Source organism: Ranitomeya variabilis, chromosome 2 (genome assembly GCF_051348905.1).
Source record: "Ranitomeya variabilis isolate aRanVar5 chromosome 2, aRanVar5.hap1, whole genome shotgun sequence".
Taxonomy (NCBI): domain Eukaryota; kingdom Metazoa; phylum Chordata; class Amphibia; order Anura; family Dendrobatidae; genus Ranitomeya; species Ranitomeya variabilis.
In genome coordinates this window covers 263,456,193-263,480,872 of record NC_135233.1, presented here as the reverse complement: position 1 = coordinate 263,480,872, position 24,680 = coordinate 263,456,193, and the positions used below count along the sequence as shown (strand labels likewise).

The window sequence follows — 24,680 nt, the reverse complement described above, 5'->3', positions numbered from 1 at the left end:
CTATATACTAGCTATATACACTGAACATACCATCTTCTCTGTTGTGCAGAAAGTGGAAAACAAGTTGAACCTCGCCATATATTATCTATCCAGACACGCAAGTAATGCGCAGAGCACCTTCACGCTGGCGGTCACCGCCTACGCCCTAGCCATATCCGAGGCCACACTGCAGAGTAAAAGTTACACTCTTGGAAAGTTGAAGAGTGAAGCCTACAGTAAGGGAGTTGGTAAGTGAAGGGCGGTCTGAAGGGGGCACTCTGTCTATGTGATAACTATCTGGACTTCAGGGGTCAGTAGGATCGTTAGGAGAGATGTAACCATTCTTCATAGTTTATTCTATCAAGGGATCTGCAGCTACCAGGCCTGTCCTGGAGCTACTTCTCTACCTTCTATATGGAGTTGACTGCAGATGTATAATAAGACGCGAGGGTGCGCTCAGCGGCAGCAGAGAAGCCCCAGCATATCTCTACTTGTATCATGCAGACAATCCTCTGTGAGCTCAGCAGCAGCCCATGTCTCCTGTCCTGATCGTTGATAAGTGTCACTGCAGACAATTCTATGTGATCTCAAGTAACCCATGTCTCTGCTGTCCTAATAGTTGCTGTGTGTCGGTGCAGACAATCCTCTGTAAGCTCAACAGCAGCCCATGTCTCCTGTCCTGATAGTTCGTGTGTGTCAGTTCAGACAATCCTTTGTGAGCTCATCAGCAGCCCATGTATCCTGTCCTGATAATTGGTTTGTGTCAGTGCAGACAAGCCTCTGTGAGTTCAGTAGCAGACCATGTCTCCTGTCCTGATAGTTGGCTGTTATGATCTGGTGATCTTGGAGCCGCATGGGACTTTCTCAGGAGTAGGTGGAACCTGTACTGACCGCAAACCCTAAACTGACACCGCAACTAGAAGTAGCCGTGGGGTGTACCTAACACATCCTAGACACCTCGACACAGCCGGAGGACTAAATACCCCTATAGATGGAAATGGGAATTCTATCTTGCCTCAGAGCAGAACCCCAAAGGATAGTCAGCCCCCCAACAAATATTGACTGTGAGTATTAGAGGAAAAGACACACACAGGCAGAAATCAGGATTTAGCAAAAGAGGCCACGCTAGCTAAATAGGAAAGGATAGGACAGAATACTAAGCGGTCAGTATTAAAACCCTAAAAATATCCACAGCAGATAATACAAAAATTCCACCATCTAACTAAAGACATGGAATGTATATCTGCTTCTCCTGAGTAATCCAACTTGACTGAAATATCCAAACACAAGCTGGACAAGAAAAAACCATGAATAGCACTGAATTGTAAAGCACACAGCATGTGTGCTGTAGAAACAAAAAACAGACACTTATCTTTGCTGAATTGGCAGCAGGGCAGGAGGAACCAGACAGAGATGCAAAACCTCCAAGAACAATGGACAACTGGCAAGGGCTAATGAATCCTGCACACCTAAATATCCCAGTCAGAGCTGCAATCAGCAGGAACACCTGCCCAGGATTGCAACCCAGGGACAACTACATTACTATCAACAACCACCGGAGGGAACCCAAGAGCAGAATTCACAACAGTACCCCCCCTTGAGGAGGGGTCACCGAACCCTCACCAGAGCCCCCAGGCCGATCAGGACGAGCCAGATGAAAAGCATGAACCAAATCAGCAGCATGGACATCAGAAGCAAAAACCCAATTATCCTCCTGGCCATAACCCTTCCATTTGACAAGGTACTGAAGCCTCCGCCTCGAAAAGCGAGAATCCAAAATCTTCTCAACCACATACTCCAACTCCCCATCAACCAACACAGGGGCCGGAGGATCAACAGAGGGAACAACGGGCACCACATATTTCCGCAATAAAGATCTATGGAAGACATTATAGATAGCAAAAGAAGCCGGGAGGGCCAATCGAAAAGACACCGGATTAATAATCTCAGAAATCCTATAAGGACCAATAAAGCGAGGCTTAAACTTAGGGGAAGAAACCTTCATAGGAACATGACGGGAAGACAACCAGACCAAATCCCCAACCCGAAGCCGGGAACCAACACACCGACGACGGTTAGCAAAACGTTGAGCCTCCTCCTGAGACAATACCAAATTGTCCACCACATGAGCCCAAATCTGCTGCAACCTGTCAACCACAGAATCCACACCAGGACAGTCAGAAGGCTCAACCTGCCCCAAAGAAAAACGAGGATGAAAACCAAAATTACAAAAGAAGGGCGAAACCAAGGTAGCCGAACTAGCCCGATTATTTAGGGCAAACTCGGCCAATGGCAAGAAAGCCACCCAATCATCCTGATCAGCAGACACAAAGCATCTCAGATAAGTTTCTAAAGTCTGATTAGTTCGCTCGGTCTGGCCATTTGTCTGAGGATGAAATGCGGAAGAAAAAGACAAATCAATGCCCAGCCTAGCACAAAAGGCCCGCCAAAACCTAGAAACAAACTGGGAACCTCTGTCGGACACAATATTCTCCGGAATACCATGCAAACGAACCACATGCTGAAAAAACAACGGAACCAAATCAGAAGAGGAAGGCAATTTAGGCAAAGGCACCAAATGGACCATCTTAGAGAACCGGTCACAAACAACCCAGATGACCGACATCTTCTGGGAAACCGGAAGATCAGAAATAAAATCCATAGAAATATGCGTCCAGGGCCTCTCAGGGACCGGCAAAGGCAAAAGCAACCCACTAGCACGGGAACAACAAGGCTTGGCCCGCGCACAAGTCCCACAGGACTGCACAAAAGAACGCACATCACGTGACAAAGAAGGCCACCAAAAGGACCTACCAACCAATTCTCTGGTACCAAAAATACCAGGATGGCCAGCCAACACAGAACAATGAACCTCAGAAATCACTCTACTAGTCCATCTATCAGGAACAAACAGTTTCCCCACTGGACAGCGATCAGGTTTGTCAGCCTGAAATTCCTGAAGAACCCGTCATAAATCAGGGGAAATGGCAGAAAGGACCGGGGTGGTAAGGGGTTTCTTACAAAATGCCGACCGGTTCAAGGACCTCAGGAGAATCAGGCAAAAAACTCCTAGAGAGGGCATCAGCCTTAATATTCTTAGAACCCGGAAAATACGAAACCACGAAATCAAAACGGGAAAAAAACAAGGACCATCGAGCCTGTCTAGGATTCAGCCGTCTGGCAGACTCGAGGTAAATCAGATTTTTATGATCGGTCAAGACCACAATACGGTGCTTAGCTCCCTCAAGCCAATGTCGCCACTCCTCAAACGCCCACTTCATAGCCAACAACTCCCGATTGCCGACATCATAATTGCGTTCAGCAGGCGAAAACTTACGGGAAAAGAAGGCACACGGTTTCATCAAGGAACCAACAGGATCCCTCTGAGACAAAACGGCCCCTGCCCCAATCTCAGGAGCGTCAACCTCAACCTGAAACGGAAGAGAAACATCCGGTTGACGCAACACCGGGGCAGAAGTAAATCGGCGTTTAAGCTCCTGAAAGGCAGAGACAGCTGCAGAGGACCAATTTGTCACATCAGCGCCTTTCTTCGTCAAATCGGTCAAGGGTTTAACCACACTGGGGAAGTTAGCAATGAAACGGCGATAAAAATTAGCAAAGCCCAAAAATTTCTGAAGGCTCTTCACGGATGTGGGTTGAATCCAATCATGAATGGCCTGAACCTCAAAGGGAATCTATCACCCCGTTTTTTAAAGATTAGATAAAAATAGTGTGAAATAGGGGCAGAGCTGGGCTTTACATTAGTGCCTAGTGCCTTTTTGGTGCCTTTACACCCCCGTTAGGCTGCCGAAATACCTTTGTGAAGTGGCCGTTTTGTCCTGTCACTCAAGTTGGTCAGGTGGGATGGGCGTGGTCACAGCGCTGTTTCTCCCCCAGATCAGGCTCATCATTACGTTGGTGGCGTAGTGGTGTGCGCATGTCCAAAGAGAAGATCCACTGCCCAGGAGATTCAAAACAGCGCGGTCTACGCTATTCGCCGTTTACCGGTGGGCGCGGCCATCTTTCCTGTGGCCGCGCGTGCGCAGATGGAGCGCGCTGCTGCCCGGGGCTTCAGGAAAATGGCCGCGGGATTCCGCGCGTGCGCAGATGGAGATCGCGGCGGCCATTTTCCTGAAGCCCCGGGCAGCAGAGCGCTCCATCTGCGCACGCGCGGCCACAGGAAAGATGGCCGCGCCCACCGGTAAACGTCGAATAGCGTAGACCGCGCTGTTTTGAATCTCCTGGGCAGTGGATCTTCTCTTTGGACATGCGCACACCACTACGCCACCAACGTAATGATGAGCCTGATCTGGGGGAGAAACAGCGCTGTGACCACGCCCATCCGACCTGACCAACTTGAGTGACAGGACAAAACGGCCACTTCACAAAGGTATTTCGGCAGCCTAACGGGGGTGTAAAGGCACCAAAAAGGCACTAATGTAAAGCCCAGCTCTGCCCCTATTTCACACTATTTTTATCTAATCTTTAAAAAACGGGGTGATAGGTTCCCTTTAACCGGATCCATCTCTATAGATGAGGGAGAAAAAATGAAGCCCAAAAAAGAAACCTTCCGCACTCCAAAGAGACACTTAGACCCCTTCAAAAACAGAGCATTATCACGAAGGATCTGAAATACCATCCTGACCTGTTTCACATGAGACTCCCAATCATTGGAAAAAATTAAAATGTCATCCAAATATACAATCATGAATTTATCAAGGTAAGTCCGGAAGATATCGTGCATGAAGGACTGAAAAACAGATGGAGCATTAGAGAGCCCGAATGGCATCACAAGGTATTCAAAATGGCCTTCAGGCGTATTGAACGCAGTTTTCCATTCATCACCCTGCTTAATACGAACAAGATTATATGCCCCCCGAAGGTCAATCTTCGTAAACCAACTAGCCCCCTTAATCCTAGCAAACAAATCGGAAAGCAGAGGTAAAGGGTATTGAAACTTGACCGTGATCTTATTCAAGAGGCGATAATCAATACTGGGTCTCAAGGAACCATCCTTCTTAGCAACAACAAAAAATCCTGCTCCCAACGGTGAAGATGGCCGAATATGCCCTTTCTCCAAAGACTCCTTAACATAACTCCGCATGGCGGTATGTTCAGGCACAGACAGGTTGAAAAGTCGGCCCTTAGGAAACTTACAGCCTGGAATCAAGTCAATAGCACAATCACAGTCCCTATGCGGTGGAAGGAAACTGGACTTGGGCTCATCGAATACATCCTGAAAATCAGACAAAAACTCTGGAATTTCAGAAGAGGAAGAAGAGATTGACAACAAAGGAACGTCATTATGAACCCCCTGACAACCCCAACTAGTCACAGACATAGATTTCCAATCCAACACAGGATTATGTACCTGCAACCACGGAAAACCCAGCACGATAGCATCATGCAAATTATGCAACACCAGAAATCGACAATCTTCCTGATGGGCTAGCGCCATGCACATGGTCACCTGCGTCCAGAACTGGGGCTTATTTTTAGCCAAAGGTGTAGCATCGATGCCCCTTAAAGGAATAGGGTTCTGCAAAGACTGTAAGGGAAAACCACAACGCCTGGCAAACTCAAAGTCCATTAAGTTCAAAGCGGCGCCTGAATCCACAAACGCCATGACAGAAAATGATGACAATGACCAAATCAAGGACACAGATAACAGAAATTTAGGTTGTACAGTACTGATGGTAAATGAACTAGCGATCCTCTTGGTACGCTTAGGGCAGACTGAAATGACATGAGAAGCATCGCCACAATAAAAACACAACCTATTCTGACGTCTGAATCCCCGTTGTTCCGTTCTAGACAGAATCCTATCACACTGCATTGGCTCAGGCATCTGCTCTGAGGACAACGCCACAGCGCGCACAGTTCTGCGCTCCCGCAAGCTCCGATCAATCTGAATGGCCAGAGACATAGAATCACTCAGACCGAAAGGCGTGGGGAACCCCACCATAACATCTTTAACGGATTCAGAAAGACCCTTTCTGAAAATTGCCGCCAAAGCATCATCATTCCATTTGGTCAACACAGACCACTTTCTAAATTTCTGACAATACAATTCTGCCGCTTCTTGACCCTGAGACAGGGCCAACCAGGTCTTCTCCGCTTGATCCACAGAATTTGGTTCATCATATAATAATCCTAAAGCCTGAAAAAAGGCGTCTACATTAAGCAAGGCCAGATTCCAGGGAAAATGCCCAATCCTGAGGATCGCCACGCAGCAGGGAGATGACAATTTTAACCTGCTGAATGGAATCACCAGAGGATCGAGGTCTCAGAGCAAAAAACAGTTTACAGTTGTTTTTAAAACTCAAAAATTTGGACCTGTCCCCAAAAAACAAATCAGGAGTAGGAATCTTAGGCTCTAAAACTGGAGTCTGAACAATATAATCAGAAATACTCTGTACCCTAGCAGCAAGCTGGTCTACACGAGAAGCTAATCCCTGAACATCCATGCTAGCACAAGACTCCTCAGTCACCCAGAGAAAAAGAGGGAAGAAAAGACAAAGCAGGCTACAGAAAAAAAAATGTCTCATCACCTTTCTTCCCTTCTTCTGAGATGCATTTAACTCATTGTTGGCCAGTTGTACTGTTATGATCTGGTGACCTTGGAGCCGCATGGAACTTTCTCAGGAGTAGGTGGAACCTGTACTGACCGCAAACCCTAAACTGACACCGCAACTAGAAGTAGCCGTGGGGTGTACCTAACACATCCTAGACACCTCGACACAGCCGGAGGACTAAATACCCCTATAGATGGAAATGGGAATTCTATCTTGCCTCAGAGCAGAACCCCAAAGGATAGGCACCCCCCCACAAATATTGACTGTGAGTATTAGAGGAAAAGACACACGCAGGCAGAAATCAGGATTTAGCAAAAGAGGCCACGCTAGCTAAATAGGAAAGGATAGGACAGAATACTAAGCGGTCAGTATTAAAACCCTAAAAATATCCACAGCAGATAATTCAAAAATTCCACCATCTAACTAAAGACATGGAATGTATATCTGCTTCTCCTGAGAATCCAACTTGACTGAAATATCCAAACACAGTCTAAGCTGGACAAGAAAAAACCATGAATAGCACTGAATTGTAAAGCACACAGCATGTGTGCTGTAGAAACAAAAACCAGAAACTTATCTTTGCTGAATTGGCAGCAGGGCAGGAGGAACCAGACAGAGATGCAAAACCTCCAAGAACAATGGACAACTGACAAGGGCTAATTAATCCTGCACACCTAAATATCCCAGTCAGAGCTGCAATCAGCAGGAACACCTGCCCAGGATTGCAACCCAGGGATTACTATCAACAACCACCGGAGGGAACCCAAGAGCAGAATTCACAACAGTTGGCGTGTCACTGCAGACAATCCTCTGTGAGTTCAGCAGCACCCGTGTCTCCTGTCCTGATAGTTCGTGTGTGTCAGTTCAGACAATCCTCCATGAGCTCATCAGCAGCCCATGTCTCCTGTCCTGATAGTTGGTGTGTCAGTGCAGGCAATCCCCTGTGAGTTCAGCAGCAGTTCATGTCTCCTGTCCTGATAGCCGATAAGTGTGTTAGTGCAGGCAATCCTCTGTGAGCTCAGTAGCAGTTCATGTCTCCTGTCCTGATAGTTGACGTGTCACTGCAGACAATCCTCTGTGAGCTCAGCAGCAGCCCATGTCTCCTGTCCTGATAGCTGATAAGTGTGTCAGTGCAGACAACCCTCTGTGAGCTCGGCAGCAGCCCATGTCTCCTGTCCTGATAGTTCGTGTGTGTCAGTGCAGACAATCTTCTGTGAGCTTAGCAGCAGCCCATATCTCCTGTCCTGATAAGTGTCAGTGCAGACAATCCTCTGTGAGATCAGCAGCAGCCCATGTCTCCTGTCCTGATAGCTGATAAGTGTAACAGTGCAGGCAATCCTCTGTGAGTTCAGCAGCAGCCCATGTCTCATGTCCTGATCGTTGATAAGTGTCACTGCATACAATTCTATGTGATCTCAAGTAACCCATGTCTCTGCTGTCCTGATAGTTGCTGTGTGTCGGTGCAGACAATCCTCTGTAAGCTCAGCAGCAGCCCATGTCTCCTGTCCTGATAGTTTGTGTGTGTCAGTTCAGACAATCCTTTGTGAGCTCATCAGCAACCCATGTATCCTGTCCTGATAATTGGTTTGTGTCAGTGCAGACAATCTTCTGTGAGTTCAGTAGCAGACTATGTCTCCTGTCCTGATAGTTGGCGTGTCACTGTAGACAATCCTCTGTGAGTTCAGCAGCACCCATGTCTCCTTTCCTGATAGTTCGTGTGTGTCAGTTCAGACAATCCTCTATGAGCTCGGCAGCAGCCCATGTCTCCTGTCCTGATAGTTGGTGTGTCAGTGCAGGCAATCCCCTGTGAGTTTAGCAGCAGTTCATGTCTCCTGTCCTGATAGCTGATAAGTGTGTTAGTGCAGGCAATCCTCTGTGAGCTCAGTAGCAGTTCATGTCTCCTGTCCTGATAGTTGACGTGTCACTGCAGACAATCCTCTGTGAGCTCAGCAGCAGCCCATGTCTCCTGTCCTGATAGCTGATAAGTGTGTCAGTTCAGACAATCACCTATGAGCGCAGCATCAGCCCATGTCTCCTGTCCTGATAGTTGGTGTGTGTCAGTGCAGACAATCCTCTGTGAGCTCAGCAGCAGCCCATGTCTCCTGTCCTAATAGTTAATAACAGGTGAAAGGCCAGTTACCTCACAGACAAGACAAACCCTCAGCTGTGTGAGAAGGATGTTTCTGCCTTTTTCCAGTTACTAACAGCAAGCAGAGATATTGTAAAAAGACTATCGGTGGTATCAGACTGATGACCTGTCAGAACTGTCCCAGGCACCGCCTCGGCGCTGTCATGTGGCCCCGCAGGGCTGAGTTATGTGAAGGTTGGGTCTCCTCACAGGTTCTCCGGTTTATCGATATTGGAAAGATACGTTGAAGAAATTTGACATGACTGAGCCAAGTGCTGAGACGGCGAAGATGGTGGAGACGACAGCCTACGCGCTACTGACCATCTTGAAAACCGCTGATAAAGAGTACGCCAAGCCGGTGCTGCGCTGGCTGAAGGAGCAGCAGAGATACGGCGGCGGATTCTTCTCCACCCAGGTGATGGCATCACCCTGAGTTGTGCGGTCACGCCACTGTATTCCTAAAACTGACACAGTCTAACCCTCTGTTTCCAGGACACGATCATAGCGCTAGAAGCCCTGACAGAAGTCGCAATCCTGGATGAGAAACTGACCCTCAACATGGATGTCAAAGTGTCATACAGGAAATCTGGCGATTTCCAGAATTACCGCCTGACCGAGCAGCAGCCCTTCACCAGGCCTGTGGAGGTAACACCCCCCATGCCACAGGTCTGCCAGACAGGGGTCTTATCCTCCAGGCTGCAGTCACTATTCTACTGTTAGATCACATCTTATCCTCCAGTCACCTCCAGAGATGCAGTCACTATTCTGCTGTTACAGCATGTCTTATCCTCCAGTCATATCCAGAGCTGCAGTCACTATTCTGCTGTGGTGTATTATCTTGCAGGCAAATCCAGAGCTGTGGTCACTATTCTGTTACATCACGTCTTATGCTCCAGTCACCTCCAGAGCTGCAGTCACTGCTGTGTTCCGTTTGGGGAGATGGAGAGAGGTTTCCTCTTCATGATGAATAGTGATCAGTGATCCTCCCTTCTGGTGCAGTGTGTGCACAGGAGCCACCATTGCACATTTCTGACAATGACCCTTTTATTTTATTTTTGTTGCTAGGTTCCAATTTTAGAAGATCTTACAGTCAGTACGAGGAGTGTCCGAGGCATCGCTACAGGAAGTGTACGTACAGCGGGAGGGGGCATTTACTTATGACATCATCTTGTATTCAGTCAGTAATGGTGTCCATGAGGCTTCAGTGCAGCACTGGGCTTGACATGGCTCATGTCTCTTGCTGCAGGAGACTATGACAGGAAGATGCATTGGAGCTCCTCCTCTCTTAGCATAGTGTCATATGATCCTGCAGCTCCTCCCCCGCAGAGCAGTGATGCTAGTAATGCCATCTTATATTGTGTGCTTTTGCAGGTGCAGACTGTGTTTCACATCATTACCCCCCAACAGGACAAATGCAAATTTGACCTGCGCATTCAGAAGAAAGACCCATGTAAGTATCAACATGTGTTACGATCACCTGCACCATTGTGTCACGTGAGTTGCATGTGGACAACTCCCTCCCTGCAGTACTGCTCTCTGCCTGCGGGGGCAGCATAACACAATCACTGCTGGGACTGTACTGGCCGCCGCTACATTAACCTTTTGTTATAATAATCAGTCTTGAGTCCAGGATGTATAAGAACCAAGGATAGTCTGGACTGGATGCAATTGTAACAAACCTGCAGTTGTTATAACTCTTTACATCTACAGTATATGGAAACAGATCTTAGAGCTCATATTCATCTGCGTTTAAATCGTACGAGTGCAATCTGATAAATAGGATTGCACTCTGACTAATGTTATTGAATAATTATGTGTTCAGAGATGAGAAACAAAATCACAGATAATCGGCCTGAGAAAAAAAAATTGCAGCATCCTGAAAGTGGCCGCATATATCGGATGAAACTCGCCATTGCGAGAAAAAAATTACGTGTGCTGTCCAATTTTTACACACCGATCTCATAGGAAACCCAACATTTCATCAGCCAAGTACATTAAATTCACAGCGTGAACTATCAGAATATATAGAAAGATGTCAGTGACATATATAATTAGTGCAGTGCGTGTGTACAGTAAATAAATACAGAAAAAAATTGTGTGGGGTCGCTCTTATTTTTAATAACCTGCTGAGGGAAAGCAGACAGCTGAGAGCTGTTCTTAATAGTCGGGAAGGGGCCAATATCCATGGATCTTCCGAGCATGTTAACAGCTTACAGCAGTCTGCGTAGCCTTTGCTGGTTATTAAAAAGGGGATGCAAAAAAATGTGGGGTCGCCCCTATATTTAATAACCAGCAAAGGCTAAACAAATAGCTCTGGGCTGATATTAATAGACTGGGAAAGGGCCATGGATATAGGCCCCTACCAAGCTAATAACACCAGCCCTCAGCCACCCCAGAAATGGCCCGTCCATTATATGCGCTATTTCTGGCACTTAGCCTTGACTCTTCCCACCTGCCCTGGTGTGCTGGCAAGCAGGGTAATGGTTTTGTGGTTGATGTCAGCTTTGTAATGTCAGCTGACATCAAGCCCAGGGGTTAAGAATGGAGAGGCATCTATAAGACACCTCCATTACTAACCCTGTAAGTTTAAAGCAAAAAACACACACAAAGTCCTTGATTTGTTTAAAGCACAACCTTCTTTTACCCATTTATTAACATTAACAAATAAAATATTCCAAAGGAGTCAGCCTTAAATCCATCCCATGTACCATGATGATCTCCAATTCTGCTACATCCAGATGGTGTGTTGAGCGATGACATGAGCGACCACTCAGCACACCAATTGGAACACACTGATAGTAACGAGAGAATGCGCCTGCCGTGATGAGCGCTGATGTCAGTAATGTGACTGGAGTTCACCGGCTATGAATTGCATTAGCCTTACTGATGTCACCGCTCACAGAGTGAGAAATTTTTGACACTGCAAGCGGTGACATCAGTAACGTTAACACAGTTCATAGCCGATGAACTCAAGTCAAGGATTTCTCATGCTACTGTCCATGTGTGCTGGGTGGTCGCTATGTCACTGCTCAACACACCATCCAGATGTAGCAGTATTGAAGATCATCGTGGGACGTGGGATGGATTTATGACGGACCCCTTTGGAATATTTGATTTGTTTACCCCTTTCCGACTTTGGGTGTAATAGCACGCCCACGTTGGGATCCCTCCCTTTGATGTGGGCTCCGGCGCTGAGCCCACATCTTTTCCGAAACATATCAGCTGTTTTGTGCCTCTAACAGCAGCGGATGGAATCGCGATCCACCCACGGATGTTAACCTGTTAAATGCTGCTTTCAATCTCTGACAAGCGGCATTTAACTCACGCTTCCGGGAAGTGTGCCAGAAATCCCTCCCATTGGTGACCCCCTTATGTGATCGCAGGTCACCGATGGGTTGGCATGACAACAGAGGTCTCCAGCAGACCTCTGTGGTTGTCACTGCCAGAATGCTATGACTGCCGCCCGGCGCTCATAGCAAGTGAACATTTCAGCTACATACAGGCAATCTGATCATTGCCTGTATGTAGCAGAGCTGATTAGACAACTGCAGCCTTCTAATCTCCTATGAAGACTAGTGAAGCATGTAAAAAGAGAAATAAAAATGGTTTTAAAACTATAAAAAAAATATAAAAGTTAAAATCACCCCCCGTTCTCCCCATTCAAAATAAACCAATAAAAAAAAGCCCTCACCCAGCCCAGAATCTCCAAATGTCTATGAACTCATAATGACCTGGAGAATTATACTGGCAGGTCAGTTAATATTTAGTGAACATGGTAATAACTAATACTGACCTACAAAGCCATCCATAACCTGTCTCCTCCATATATCTCTGAACTAATCTCCCGATATCTTCCCTCATGTAATCTCCGGTCCTCCCAAGACCCCCTTCTCTCCTCCACATTTATTCGCTCCTCACCCAATCGCCTCCAAGACTTCTCCAGAATATCCCCCATCCTCTGGAATTCTTTGCCCCAACACGTCCGACTATCAACCACATTCTGATCCTTGAGACGGAACCTGAAAACCCATCTCTTCAGGAAAGCCTACAGCCTGCACTGACCCCGCTGCCTCCTCACCACTACCGAAGCTACCGCCTCACCAACGCCGGAGCTCCTGCTACCCCCGACCTATTGTCTCCATCCCCACCATCCTGTAGAATGTAAGCCCGCAAGGGCAGGGTCCTCGCCTCTCTGTATCAGTCTGTAATTGTTAGTTTGCTTACTGTAAGTGATATCTATAACTTGTATGTAACCCCTTCTCATGTACAGCACCATGGAATCAATGGTGCTATATAAATAAATAATAATAAATGTAAAAAAAAAAACAACTGTGGAATTGCACTAATTTTGCAATTTCACCGCACTTTTAACTTTTTCTCGTTTTCCAGTACACAATATGTTAAAACTAATGGTGTCGATCAAAAGTACAACTTGTCTGGCAAAAAACAAGCCTTCACATGGCCATTTTGACCAAAAAATAAAAAATTATGGCTCTGGAAAAAAAGGGGAGCAAAAAAGGAAAAGCAAAAACGAAAATACCTCCGGTCACGAAGGGGTTAAAGTTAATAAGTGTGTAAAAGTGTCGGGGAGTGCTTTGTACAAATAAAGAGCTGTTCTCTGTGCGTTTTTTTGCTTTATACTTGAGGTTAGTAATGGGGGTGTCTTATAGACACCTCTCCATTACTAACCTCTGGGCTTGATGTCAGCTGACATCAACCCCAAAAGCATGCCAGCTCACCAGGGCAAGTAGGAAGAGGCAAGGCTAAGTGCCAGAATAGGCACATTTAATGGATGTGCCATTTCTGGAGCGGCTGGTGTTATTAGTCTGGGAGGAGGCCAATATCTATGGCCCCTTCCCAGCCTATTAATATCAGTCTGCAGCTGTCTGTTTAGCCCTTGATGGTTATTAAAAATAAAGGGGACTCAAAATCTTAATTAAGCTGGAAAGATCCATGGATAGTGGTGGCCCTTTCCCAGACTATTAAGACCAGCTCTCGGCTTTCCCTCAGCTGGTTAATAAAAATAAGGGGGACCCCACGGCATTTCTTATTAGTTAGAAAACTAGCTTTAAATGACAGAGAGTTCCTGTATGTAAAAGCTGATGTTAAAAACGCATTGCATATGGATGTCGTACGGATGGTAGGTGAGAAAAAAAAAAATCGCATTGCTCTTGCATGACAATTGTCCTACTTTTCAGGAACAACATCAGGATGATTTTATTTACGCGGACGAGTGTGAGCCCTTAAAGGGATCCAGTCTTGTTGAACATGGTATCTGACCTGCAGGGAGGATGTTACGGGGCAGGAGGGGCGGATCAGATGAATAGATGTGTGGGAAAAGGTTCAGTAAAAGTTGTAGGTTATGAATTCAAATCCCTAGTATTTGCATACAGGAGTCCAGTGGGCGGCTCTGCTCTGTGATTGACTGTGTCTTCCTTCTGTCTGTGAATTCAGAGATAGCTGTCAATCACTATCAGGACCGCCCACTGGACTCATCCATATACCAGGGATCTCAATAAACTGCAAGTTTTCCTGAATCATCTCTGCTCCTCCAATCACCGCACTCCACAGGTTAGATATGTGGACAATGGGAGCTACTTAAGGCACAAGAATAGAGAAGATGAGAAAGCAGCAGAACAGTACATGACGTGACCCTTCATTTGTCTGACACTTCTCCTCTGTGTCGTTTGCTCTTTAGCACAGTCCATATTTGATGACGACACGTCTCAGATGCTGCTCCTAGAAGTCTGTGCCAGGTACGACGTCTGAACACGTGCATCCGTTGACCACTCAGTGACTAGATGATTAGGATCTGGCATGTGACCAGTGGGTGGCGCTGTTCTCCAGCCTCTTGTTTGAGCGGCGGGTAGCGTTGTTCTCCCGACCCTACTGTGTGCAGCTGGTGTCGCTGTTCTCCAGCCCCTAGTGTATGCAGCGGGTAGCGCTGTTCTCCCGCCCCTAGTGTGTGCAGCGGGTGGCGCTGTTCTCCATCCCCTAGTGTGTGCAGCGGGTGGCGCTGTTCTCCAGCCCCTAGTGTGTGCAGCGGGTGGCGCTATTCTCCATCCCCTAGTGTGTGCAGCGGGTGGCGCTATTCTCCATCCCCTAGTGTGTGCAGCGGGTGGCGCTGTTCTCCATCCCCTAGTGTGTGCAGCGGGTGGCGCTGTTCTCCATCCCCTAGTGTGTGCAGCGGGTGGCGCTGTTCTCCAGCCCCTAGTGTGTGCAGCGGGTGGCGCTGTTCTCCCGCCCCTAGTGTGTGCAGCGGGTGGCGCTATTCTCCATCCCCTAGTGTGTGCAGCGGGTGGCGCTGTTCTCCAGCCCCTAGTGTGTGCAGCGGGTGGCTCTGTTCTCCAGCCCCTAGTGTGTGCAGCGGGTGGCTCTGTTCTCCAGCCCCTAGTGTGTGCAGCGGGTGGCGCTGTTCTCCAGCCCCTAGTGTGTGCAGCGGGTGGCTCTGTTCTCCAGCCCCTAGTGTGTGCAGCGGGTGGCTCTGTTCTCCAGCCCCTAGTGTGTGCAGCGGGTGGCGCTGTTCTCCCGCCCCTAGTGTGTGCAGCGGGTGGCTCTGTTCTCCAGCCCCTAGTGTGTGCAGCGGGTGGCTCTGTTCTCCAGCCCCTAGTGTGTGCAGCGGGTGGCTCTGTTCTCCAGCCCCTAGTGTGTGCAGCGGGTGGCGCTGTTCTCCAGCCCCTAGTGTGTGCAGCGGGTGGCTCTGTTCTCCAGCCCCTAGTGTGTGCAGCGGGTGGCTCTGTTCTCCAGCCCCTAGTGTGTGCAGCGGGTGGCGCTGTTCTCCGGTCCCTTTTGTGAACGGCTAGTGGCTCTGTTCATCTGGCCCCTTGTTATGTAATTAGTCATACATGGAACCACTTGGGGCCCATAAATCCCCCAAGAGGTCAATATTAAAAACCCAACTGCAAGGCTTGCCGCCTTATGGAACCACTGTACAGGAAGAATATTTTTCCCTCTCAAATTGCATATAATGCTGGGCTGAACTCTGAGATTATACAGATAATCGTCTGCATCCAATGGATGTCTCACAAGGAAACAGTGATGAGAGTGAGACCACCCAAATCATCATAGGGTCATAAATAAAAATGGATCACGGTGCCATCCAGCAGACAAATGATTGGATCATGGCGCTATCCAGATGATACATGATTGGATCATGGTGCTATCCAGAGGACACGTGATAGGATCATGGCGCTATCCAGAGGACACGTGATTGGATCATGGTGTTATCCAGAGGACACGTGATTGGATCATGGCGCTATCCAGAGGACACGTGATTGGATCATGGTGTTATCCAGAGGACACGTGATTGGATCATGGCGCTATCCAGAGGACACGTGATTGGATCATGGTGTTATCCAGAGGACACGTGATTGGATCATGGTGTTATCCAGAGGACACGTGATTGGATCATGGCGCTATCCAGAGGACACGTGATTGGATCATGGCGCTATCCAGAGGACACGTGATTGGATCATGGTGTTATCCAGAGGACACGGCCCCATCTAGCAGTTACAAGGCTGCTCGGGCTGATGTTTTTTACACACAATATTCACTGTATTGCAGATACAAACCACAAAAAGATGAAATTTCCACATCCGGCCAGGCTGTCATGGAAATTACACTGCTGACCGGGCTGCAGGCTGATGAGAAGCAACTGAACAAGGTAACAGACCAACACCGATCCGCAAGTATAGAGGTCACATGAGTAAATGTCTATGTCCTGCCCCTGAAGATACCAGACACGCAGTACTGAGATCATTATCAATAAGCAGAGGCTACTGTCTTGTCAAAGTTCACCAGCCCGGGCTGGCGGTCAGAGTTACAAGGAACAGATTTAACTTATTGTTGTCTCCATTTTTAGCTCAAGGACAGAGTTGATCAGTTTGTCACTGACTACAGTATAGAAGATGGAAAAGTCATCCTCTATTTTGATTGGGTAAGACTAATGCAGAGCTAAACACCTGACTCCTCTCTGTAGTCAGCTGGGCTCCACCTTCCACACCTCCCAACTCTGAGAGATCGGAAATACAGTGCCATGTAAAAGTTTGGGCACCCCTGGTCAAAATTACTGTTACTGTTAACAGTTAAGCAAGTTGAAGATGATATGATCTCTGAAAGGTCTAAAGTTAAAGATGACTCATTTCCTTTGTATTTTAGGCAATTATATTATATTATTTTGTAATTTTTTACATTTCAAAAATTACAAAAAGGAAAATGGGCTGATAGAAAAGTTTGGACACCCTTGGAGATATGTGTGCTCAGATAATTTTGACCAAGGCTTCAGACTGTAATTAGCCTGTTAGGGCTTGTTCACTATCATTGTTAGGAAAGGCCAAGAGATGGAAATTTCCCAGCTATATAAAAACCCAGCCTCCTCTAACCTTGTGCCAAAACATGAGCAGCCATAGGTTCTTTTAAGCAGCTGCCTAGCACACTGAAAATTAAAATGGTGGAGGCCCACAAAGCAGAAGAAGGCTATAGGAACATTGCAAAGTGTTTTCAAATTGCCCTTTCCTCAGTTTGAAATGTAATTAAGAAATGGCAGATAACAGGAACAGTGGAGGTCAAAATAAGGTCTGTAAGAACCAAGCAGAATTTTAGTGAGAGCTGCTGTAGGATTGCTACAGAGGCAAATCGGAAACCTTGCTTGACTGCAAAAGACCTTCAAAAAGATTTAACACACATACATTGAGCTGGAGTTTGAGTCGGTAAACATGCAACATATAAACACATGTTCACATTGGCCATAAAACAGATAAAACCTGTAAAAAAAAATGAGCATAAATCCTGCTGTAAATAAGTAAAAAAGCAAAAGTTTCATTTAAATAACATGGGGTTCTCAGTAACTCTGCTTTTGATCAAAAATAGCATAAAAGCCATCCCACCACAGCAAGGAGACCCTATTTGGGACGCTCCTACACTGTCTAATATTAAAACATTACCATGTGTCAGAAGTGACCTGTGTGAATAAGGGCCGACAAAGGGCCCGAACTCTGGACACCTCGGCCTTGGGAAGCTTTTTAAAATGCAATGTCCTGCTCAAGGAGGGGAGCCCACAACCCTCACACAGGTCACTTCTTACAGTACAGTACAGTATGATGTACCCACAGTACATTCCCCACATAGAGTACGATGTCCCCCCCCACACTATGATGTCCCCACAGTACATTTCCCCACACACAGCACAATGTCCCCACAGTACGTTCCCCCACACACAGTACAATGTCCCCACAGTACATTGCACCCAAACACAGTATGATGTACCCATAGTACATTCCCCACACACAGTACGATATCCCCACAGTACATTCCCCCACATACAGTATGTACCCACAGTACATTCCCCACAGAGTACGATGTCCCCCCCACACACACTATGATGTCCCCACAGTACATTTCCCCACACACAGTGCAATGTCCCCACAGTACATTGCACCCAAACACAGTATGATACCCCCACAGTACATTCCACCACATACAGTATGATGTACCCACAGTACATTCCCCACACAGAGTACGATGTCCCCCCCACACACACTATGATGTCCCCACAGTACACTTCCCCACACACAGTACAATGTCCCCACAGTACACTTCCCCACACACAGTACAATGTCCCCACAGTACATTGCACCCAAACACAGTATGATACCCCCACAGTACATTCCAACACATACAGTATGATGTACCCATAGTACATTCCCCACACACACAGTACGATGTCCCCATAGTACATTCCCCCCACACACTTTACGATGCCCCCATAGTTTCCTTCTCTGAAGGACATACCTCCAACCTCCTGAGACAGTGACAAATATTTTGTACTGTCCTGCTGGATAGGAATGCTTGTGATGTCCCTGTAATTGGTTGCATTATGACTCTGCTTCTTGATGCAGATCTCGGATGATGATTACGTCTGCGCTCCATTATACGTCAGAAACATATTTAAGGTGTCATTTAGGAGCCCTGGGATATTCAAGGTCTATGAGTTCCATGCTCCAGGTGAGGTTTCTCTCCGCAGCTGCTCTTTCTACCTTACACCGTGTGAGGTCATACATGTATAACGCTGTATAGTGTATAAATATCACCTGCCAGAATATTTTGCAAAAAAAAAAAAAAATGTGATAGAAGAAGGTACAAAAAATATGTAAAAAAAATCAGTAAAAGGTTAGCATGGCAGCAACGCGCTTCAAATGCACATGGTCTTCTATGTCAGAGCTGCAATCTAACTGATCACAAAAATATTTGCAGCGCCCCAGAGTCCTGGTCGTTGCAGTACTGCGGCTCCGCCACTAAGGGGAGCTATGGTGCGTCTGATGGCACTGAAGGAGTTCATCTGACCAGGTATCACAGACACCAATACATTTCACAGCCGGGCCTCCAGGGGGAGCTAAGGGTTCTATTCATTAGGCCACTCCCCACCATTGTGGGTAAACTGGGGGTCAGGCAGGAAGTTAGGCAGAAAGCTGACTGGGTTGGAACCAGGCAACACCTTGTGGCAGAGGGTGTTGTGGGAGAAGATTCGGTAGGGTCCCTGTCAGGGGTGGGATCCTGACAGGGGCTTGGCAACTTGAGCGAACGTAACGGGACCGTGCCTGCTCAGTATAGCGGCGGTACCCAAGGAGGGATTGGAAGCGAGATAGATTGTGCTGAGTGAGAAACGAGATCAAAGCAACAAGGAGAATACCAGTAGGAGTCGTGCTGTAAGACCGAGGCAACATCCTACTGAGGCGCACAACCGGCGGCCGGAACGCCGAGGGAGTATTACAATATTCAGCTTCAAGCAATACTCTAAACCAACGGCAGGACAGTCAGTCTAAGGCGGGCTGTCTCACCTAAATCACCTATGCAGTCTTGGGGGGCAACTTGTGGAGAGGGGCGACTCTAGGGTCCCGGAAGAGCTCCGAGCCTACCCGTCATACGGGTGCCGTCCTAACCGTAACATCAGGGAGGGACGGAGGATTAGCAGAACATCATCTAATCGAGTTGTGAGGGAACTTAAGAAACGGACACAACAGTTGTGGGGACTTTCCGTAAGCACAGCAGGGAAGGACCGCAACACATAGCGCTAGAAGGAAGGCGCAGATTTCCACCTGTTAAGAGAACTCTGGAGGTGCCATTGGACCGGCCGGACTTGCGCAGCCTGGTTATCCGGATTCCGGACTGAGGACCCAGAGATCTTCAGTAAAGAGGTAAAGAGACTGCAACCTGGTGTCCTCGTTATTTACTGCACCGCACCACTACGGCATCACCACCACCATCATCTATCCACATCTATTACTGTACGCCCCTCAGCAGGGTCACGGACCGGGTCTAGCCACCGTGACAACCCCAGAGCAGAGACTCAGAGGCCCGGTACCGGGTACCCCTCGGCCCTGCGGCAGTGGGGGCGCTACATATTTAACTAGTAATCGACCAATAGACACAGGTATAGAATATCACATGATCAATTAAAAACAACATAATCATCAGGTGTGGGTAAAATACTGAAAAAAAACCCAATTAATTGGGTGAAACCACAAATGCAGAATAAAAAATATATATAGAAGACACCGGTATGACGCAAGAAAATGAATGAAACAAAAAAAAACATATAATGGAATAATGGAATGTTCAATAATGGAACATGAGCTATATGCGAGTGTTTAAACCCTTGGTGCTCCATGAGTCTCAAGAAACATACTTCTGAGCATCTCGCAGATATCTGCAGTACATCTAACACAAATCGCTCCATGTCCCATGCGTCTAGGCACTTTGTCCAAATCCATCGCTGTGAAACATCCAAGTTGCAGGTCTATGCGATAGAAAAGGTTTTTTCCACACTGAAAGGCGGAGACGCTAGAAGGCGGCTCCTTGATCGTGAGGCGTACTGGATGTACCATTTGGACACCTGCAACCCCAAGGGTTTCAACACTCGCATATAACTCATGTTCCATTATTGAACATTCCATTATATGTTTTTTTGTTTGTTTCATTCATCTTCTTGCGTCATACCGGTGTCTTCTATATATATTTTTTAATCTGTGTGGTTTCACTCAATGAATTGTTCTTTCTGTATTTTACCTGCACCTGATGATTATATGGTTTTTAATTGATCATGTGATTTTCTATACCTGTGTCTATTGGTAGATTACTAGTTAAATGTCTTCGTGATCAGTTAGATTGCAGCTCTGACATAGAACGCCATGTGGGTTTGAAACACGTTGCTGCTATGCTGTCCTTTCACTGATTTTTGTACATTATTTTATCAAATAAGAAAAAAAATATTGGCTAAAAATTCTGGGAGCTAGATCAACCCTTCCTTTTGTCCACATGTGATTGCATCTTGTACTATGGATCTCATGCCTCCAACCGCCTAGGGCGTGGGTGAGCTGGTATTTTTTTTATCTATTATAAATATCACCGCTAGCACTATTTATATTAGTCTCGTCTTCCCCTACAGAACAGGAGTGCACCATGTACTACAACCCCCACCTTGATGACAACCTGCAGAGAGTGTGCTTCGGAGACAACTGCAAATGTATTGAAGGTAAACCAACCACCATCAAAAACTCGGTCAGACTGCAACATGGACCCCACAATAATCCTGACATGGGGTTCCTGAAATACTGTCCAAAATCTAGAGTCTTCTCTTCAGGTAACTGCGGTGCAATTACATCACAGGTAAAACACTCATGCAACCTCGCTTGCACCGCACTGATTGTGGATGAACATTAGTGAGGTCTCCACCTTGCATGCACCACACTGATCCTGAACAATCCTCAGCGATGTATCCAACTTGCATTCACCACACTGGTCACGGACCATTCTGAGCGACATCTCTGCTTTGCACACACTGCACTAATCATGGATGATTCTCAGAAACTGCTTTGCCTCGCAATGATTGCAGATGACCTTCAGCAACGTTTCCCCCCCACACTGATCATGGACGATCCTCAGTGAAGTCTCCAGCTCGCACACACTGCACTGATCATGAATGATCCACAGTGACGTATCCGCCTTGCACACACTGCACTGATCATGGATGATCCCCAGTAACGTCTCTGCCTCTCATGCACTGCACTGATCATGGATGATTCTTAGCTACATTTCAGCCTTACACGCACTGCATTGATCACGGACGATCCACAGCAACTTCTCCGCTCACCACACTGATCGCAGATTATCCTCAGTGAAGTCTCCACTTTAAGTGATGACCTGAAAATTTGTATATGGGGCACAAGTACAACTACCCTCCTCATGGAAATATCCTCTTCAAAAAGGAAGATGGCTGGACCTCTGGCGCTTCCTATTGGATGTAGCAATCTTAAAAGTCACTATAGATCCTTTAACGTGACTTAGCACATGACTAAGGATAAGAACCCATACCAGACCCTCCATTTGCAGACACAAGTTTCAGGGTGTTTGCCTCATCAGCGCAAAGCAGAAGATCTGATTTGGCTGGGAGAGAGTCCTGTGACAAGGAATTACCCTTATAGCCCTTGCGAGGCCTCTCACCCAGTCAAATCACTTCTCCTGAACTGTCTGGTTTGGCTTCTTATCCTACATACTGTGACAAGGCTCATTAAAGGGTGGCGCTAGAGTTCACGTCCTGTTCCTCTATTAGGACATTATTTGCATATTTAATTTCACAGAGGATTGCACGGTCTACAAGTCTCCTTACACTGGCTCAGCGATCTCCACAAGACAAGACGTTCCCCCTTAATGACTGCCAATATGCCTTTTTACTGACCTGAGATATAAGAGAATAGCATCCCCATACAGGAGACAATCCAGCATCTGTCGGCTGTACACTATAGCTGACAACTTGCTGCATTAGCCACAATCAACGTTGACACCGTCTATTTCTGTTTAACCCCTTAGATGTTGCTGTCAAATGTCACTACATCATTTAAATGGTTAAATGAGTGTGGGGGCTTCCTCTTTATTCCCATCGGCATCCTGTGTGGTCTGAAGGGACGCGGCATCCACCGTAAGTCGCATGGACTTACGGTGGATGCCGTGTCCCTTCAGACCACACAAACAGGCTCCAGATCTTCTAAGGGCACTCGCCGGATCTCTATACAGTCCTGAGACACAGTCTGTGTCCACCATCTCCCATGAATCTACTGAGATTTCACAATCCTGGGGGTCTGCCTGGTGTCGACCATATCTTACTACTGTGACTGAGGAAGGTCCGAATGTTAGGACCGAAACATGTCTGTTGTTTAACGTGGACACAATTAAACCACTAACAAAAGTTAAGTTAGAGTGCCAAGTTTTTTACTGCATTTTATGGTATTGGAACCTACTCAGGCACCTCACTATTAGGCTGTGCACGCGCTTACCTTTCTAACATGATCGTATAATGGTCCTGATGTTTGCCATGGCAGTTCACAGCCAAATAGCGGCTTTAGAGTCTGCCGGCTACAGCGGTCTGTTCAAAAGTTGCCGACATTTAGGTGGCAAAAATACACTTTTTCATTTCTATCATGCCACTTTACTTTAATTCCTGAAAATCATCTGAAGGGTTAATAAACTACATGACAGCAGTTTTCAATATGTCGAGGGGTGCTGTTTTTAAAATGGTATCACTTTTGGGGGTTTTCCAATATATGGGACCCGCAGTCACTTCAAACCTGGATAAGTCCCTAAAAAATACATTTTGTACATTTCCTTGAAAAAATGAAAAATTACAGCTACATTTTTAAACCTCATAAAATGCTAACAAAATAAAATAACATTTTACAAATGGTGCTGATGTAAAGCAGACATGTAGGAAATATTTATTAATGGTTTTCTGTGGTATGACTCTCTAGATTAAAGGGATAATCATTCACAGTTTGAAAATTGCACATTTGTCAACATTTTTCATGTTTTTTTTAATAAATAAACAAAACATATCGACCTAAATTTACCATTATCATATAGTATAATGTGCCACGAAAAAAACAGTCTCAAAATCACTGGGATTTGTTGAAGAATTTCAATGTTATTGCCACACGAAGTGACACTGGTCAGATTTCAAAAATGTGGCCCTTTCACTAAGGGATTAATCTCCAACATCATCATACGTCCATAATAATAGTAAATATGTTATGTCCTCAGGTGAATGCCCCAAAACGAAGGACAGACTGGACAGTACTACGACGGCAGATCAGCGGAGGGAGGCGGCGTGTAAGCCAGACATGACGTACGGTGAGGAGTCCGCTCGTATGTATGTGGGCCTGTGTGTGGAGGGGAGGTATAACCGTGCGCTCCATTACATGGTAAGGAATTCCTCATAATGATTCCACCACTCACATTCTGCAACAGCGTAGCGTGTTATTGTATCAGTGGAGATCTCTAGTATGTCACGTCCTTACCTTCGGAGCACAAGGGTGAACAATGATCAGTGACATTCATCAGAGGCATTGTAGACTTTATCTCTAGACTCCAGGCTGATGGCTCTAATCTACACTGATACACCGGGATAGGGGAAAATATGTGTAAGTGGGTTAAGAGCTGGCTCAGGGTTAGGAAACAAAGGGTGGTTATTAATGGAGCACACTCAGACTGGGTCGCGGTTAGCATTGGGGTACCACAGGGGTCAGTATTGGGCCCTCTTCTTTTTTACATATTTATTAATGATCTTGTAGGGGGTATACAGAGTAGAATTTCAATATTTGCAGATGACACTAAACTCTGCAGGGTAATCAATACAGAGGAGGATAATTTTATATTACAGGATGATTTATGTAAACTAGAAGCTTGGGCTGATAAATGGCAAATGAGCTTTAATGGGGATAAATGTAAGGTCATGCACTTGGGTAGAAGTAATAAGATGTATAACTATGTGCTTAATTCTAAAACTCTGGGCAAAACAGTCAATGAAAAAGACCTGGGAGTATGGGTGGATGACAAATTCACATTTAGTGGCCAGTGTCAGGCAGCTGCTACAAAGGCAAATAAAATAATGGGAAGCATTAAAAGAGGCATAGATGCTCATGAGGAGAACATAATTTTACCTCTATACAAGT

At 46.5% G+C, this 24,680-nt stretch overlaps 1 protein-coding gene across 2 annotated transcripts in view; it reads left to right on the top strand.

Moving 5' to 3' along the window:
- The window catches only part of LOC143805460 (complement C5-like), a 112,808-nt gene that overhangs the window by 78,371 nt on the left and 9,757 nt on the right, over positions 1-24,680 (top strand). Inside the window, exons 28-38 of one of the 2 annotated variants that reach the window (XM_077284852.1) lie at positions 50-227; positions 8,895-9,097; positions 9,175-9,327; positions 9,748-9,810; positions 10,054-10,132; positions 14,381-14,438; positions 16,246-16,345; positions 16,544-16,618; positions 18,579-18,684; positions 21,125-21,211; positions 23,770-23,859. In XM_077284852.1, the coding sequence (XP_077140967.1) occupies positions 50-227; positions 8,895-9,097; positions 9,175-9,327; positions 9,748-9,810; positions 10,054-10,132; positions 14,381-14,438; positions 16,246-16,345; positions 16,544-16,618; positions 18,579-18,684; positions 21,125-21,211; positions 23,770-23,859 (1,192 nt within the window). Of the gene's footprint in view, positions 1-49; positions 228-8,894; positions 9,098-9,174; positions 9,328-9,747; positions 9,811-10,053; positions 10,133-14,380; positions 14,439-16,245; positions 16,346-16,543; positions 16,619-18,578; positions 18,685-21,124; positions 21,320-23,769; positions 23,860-24,680 lie in introns of both variants that reach the window. The other variant, XM_077284851.1, reaches the window with a different exon arrangement.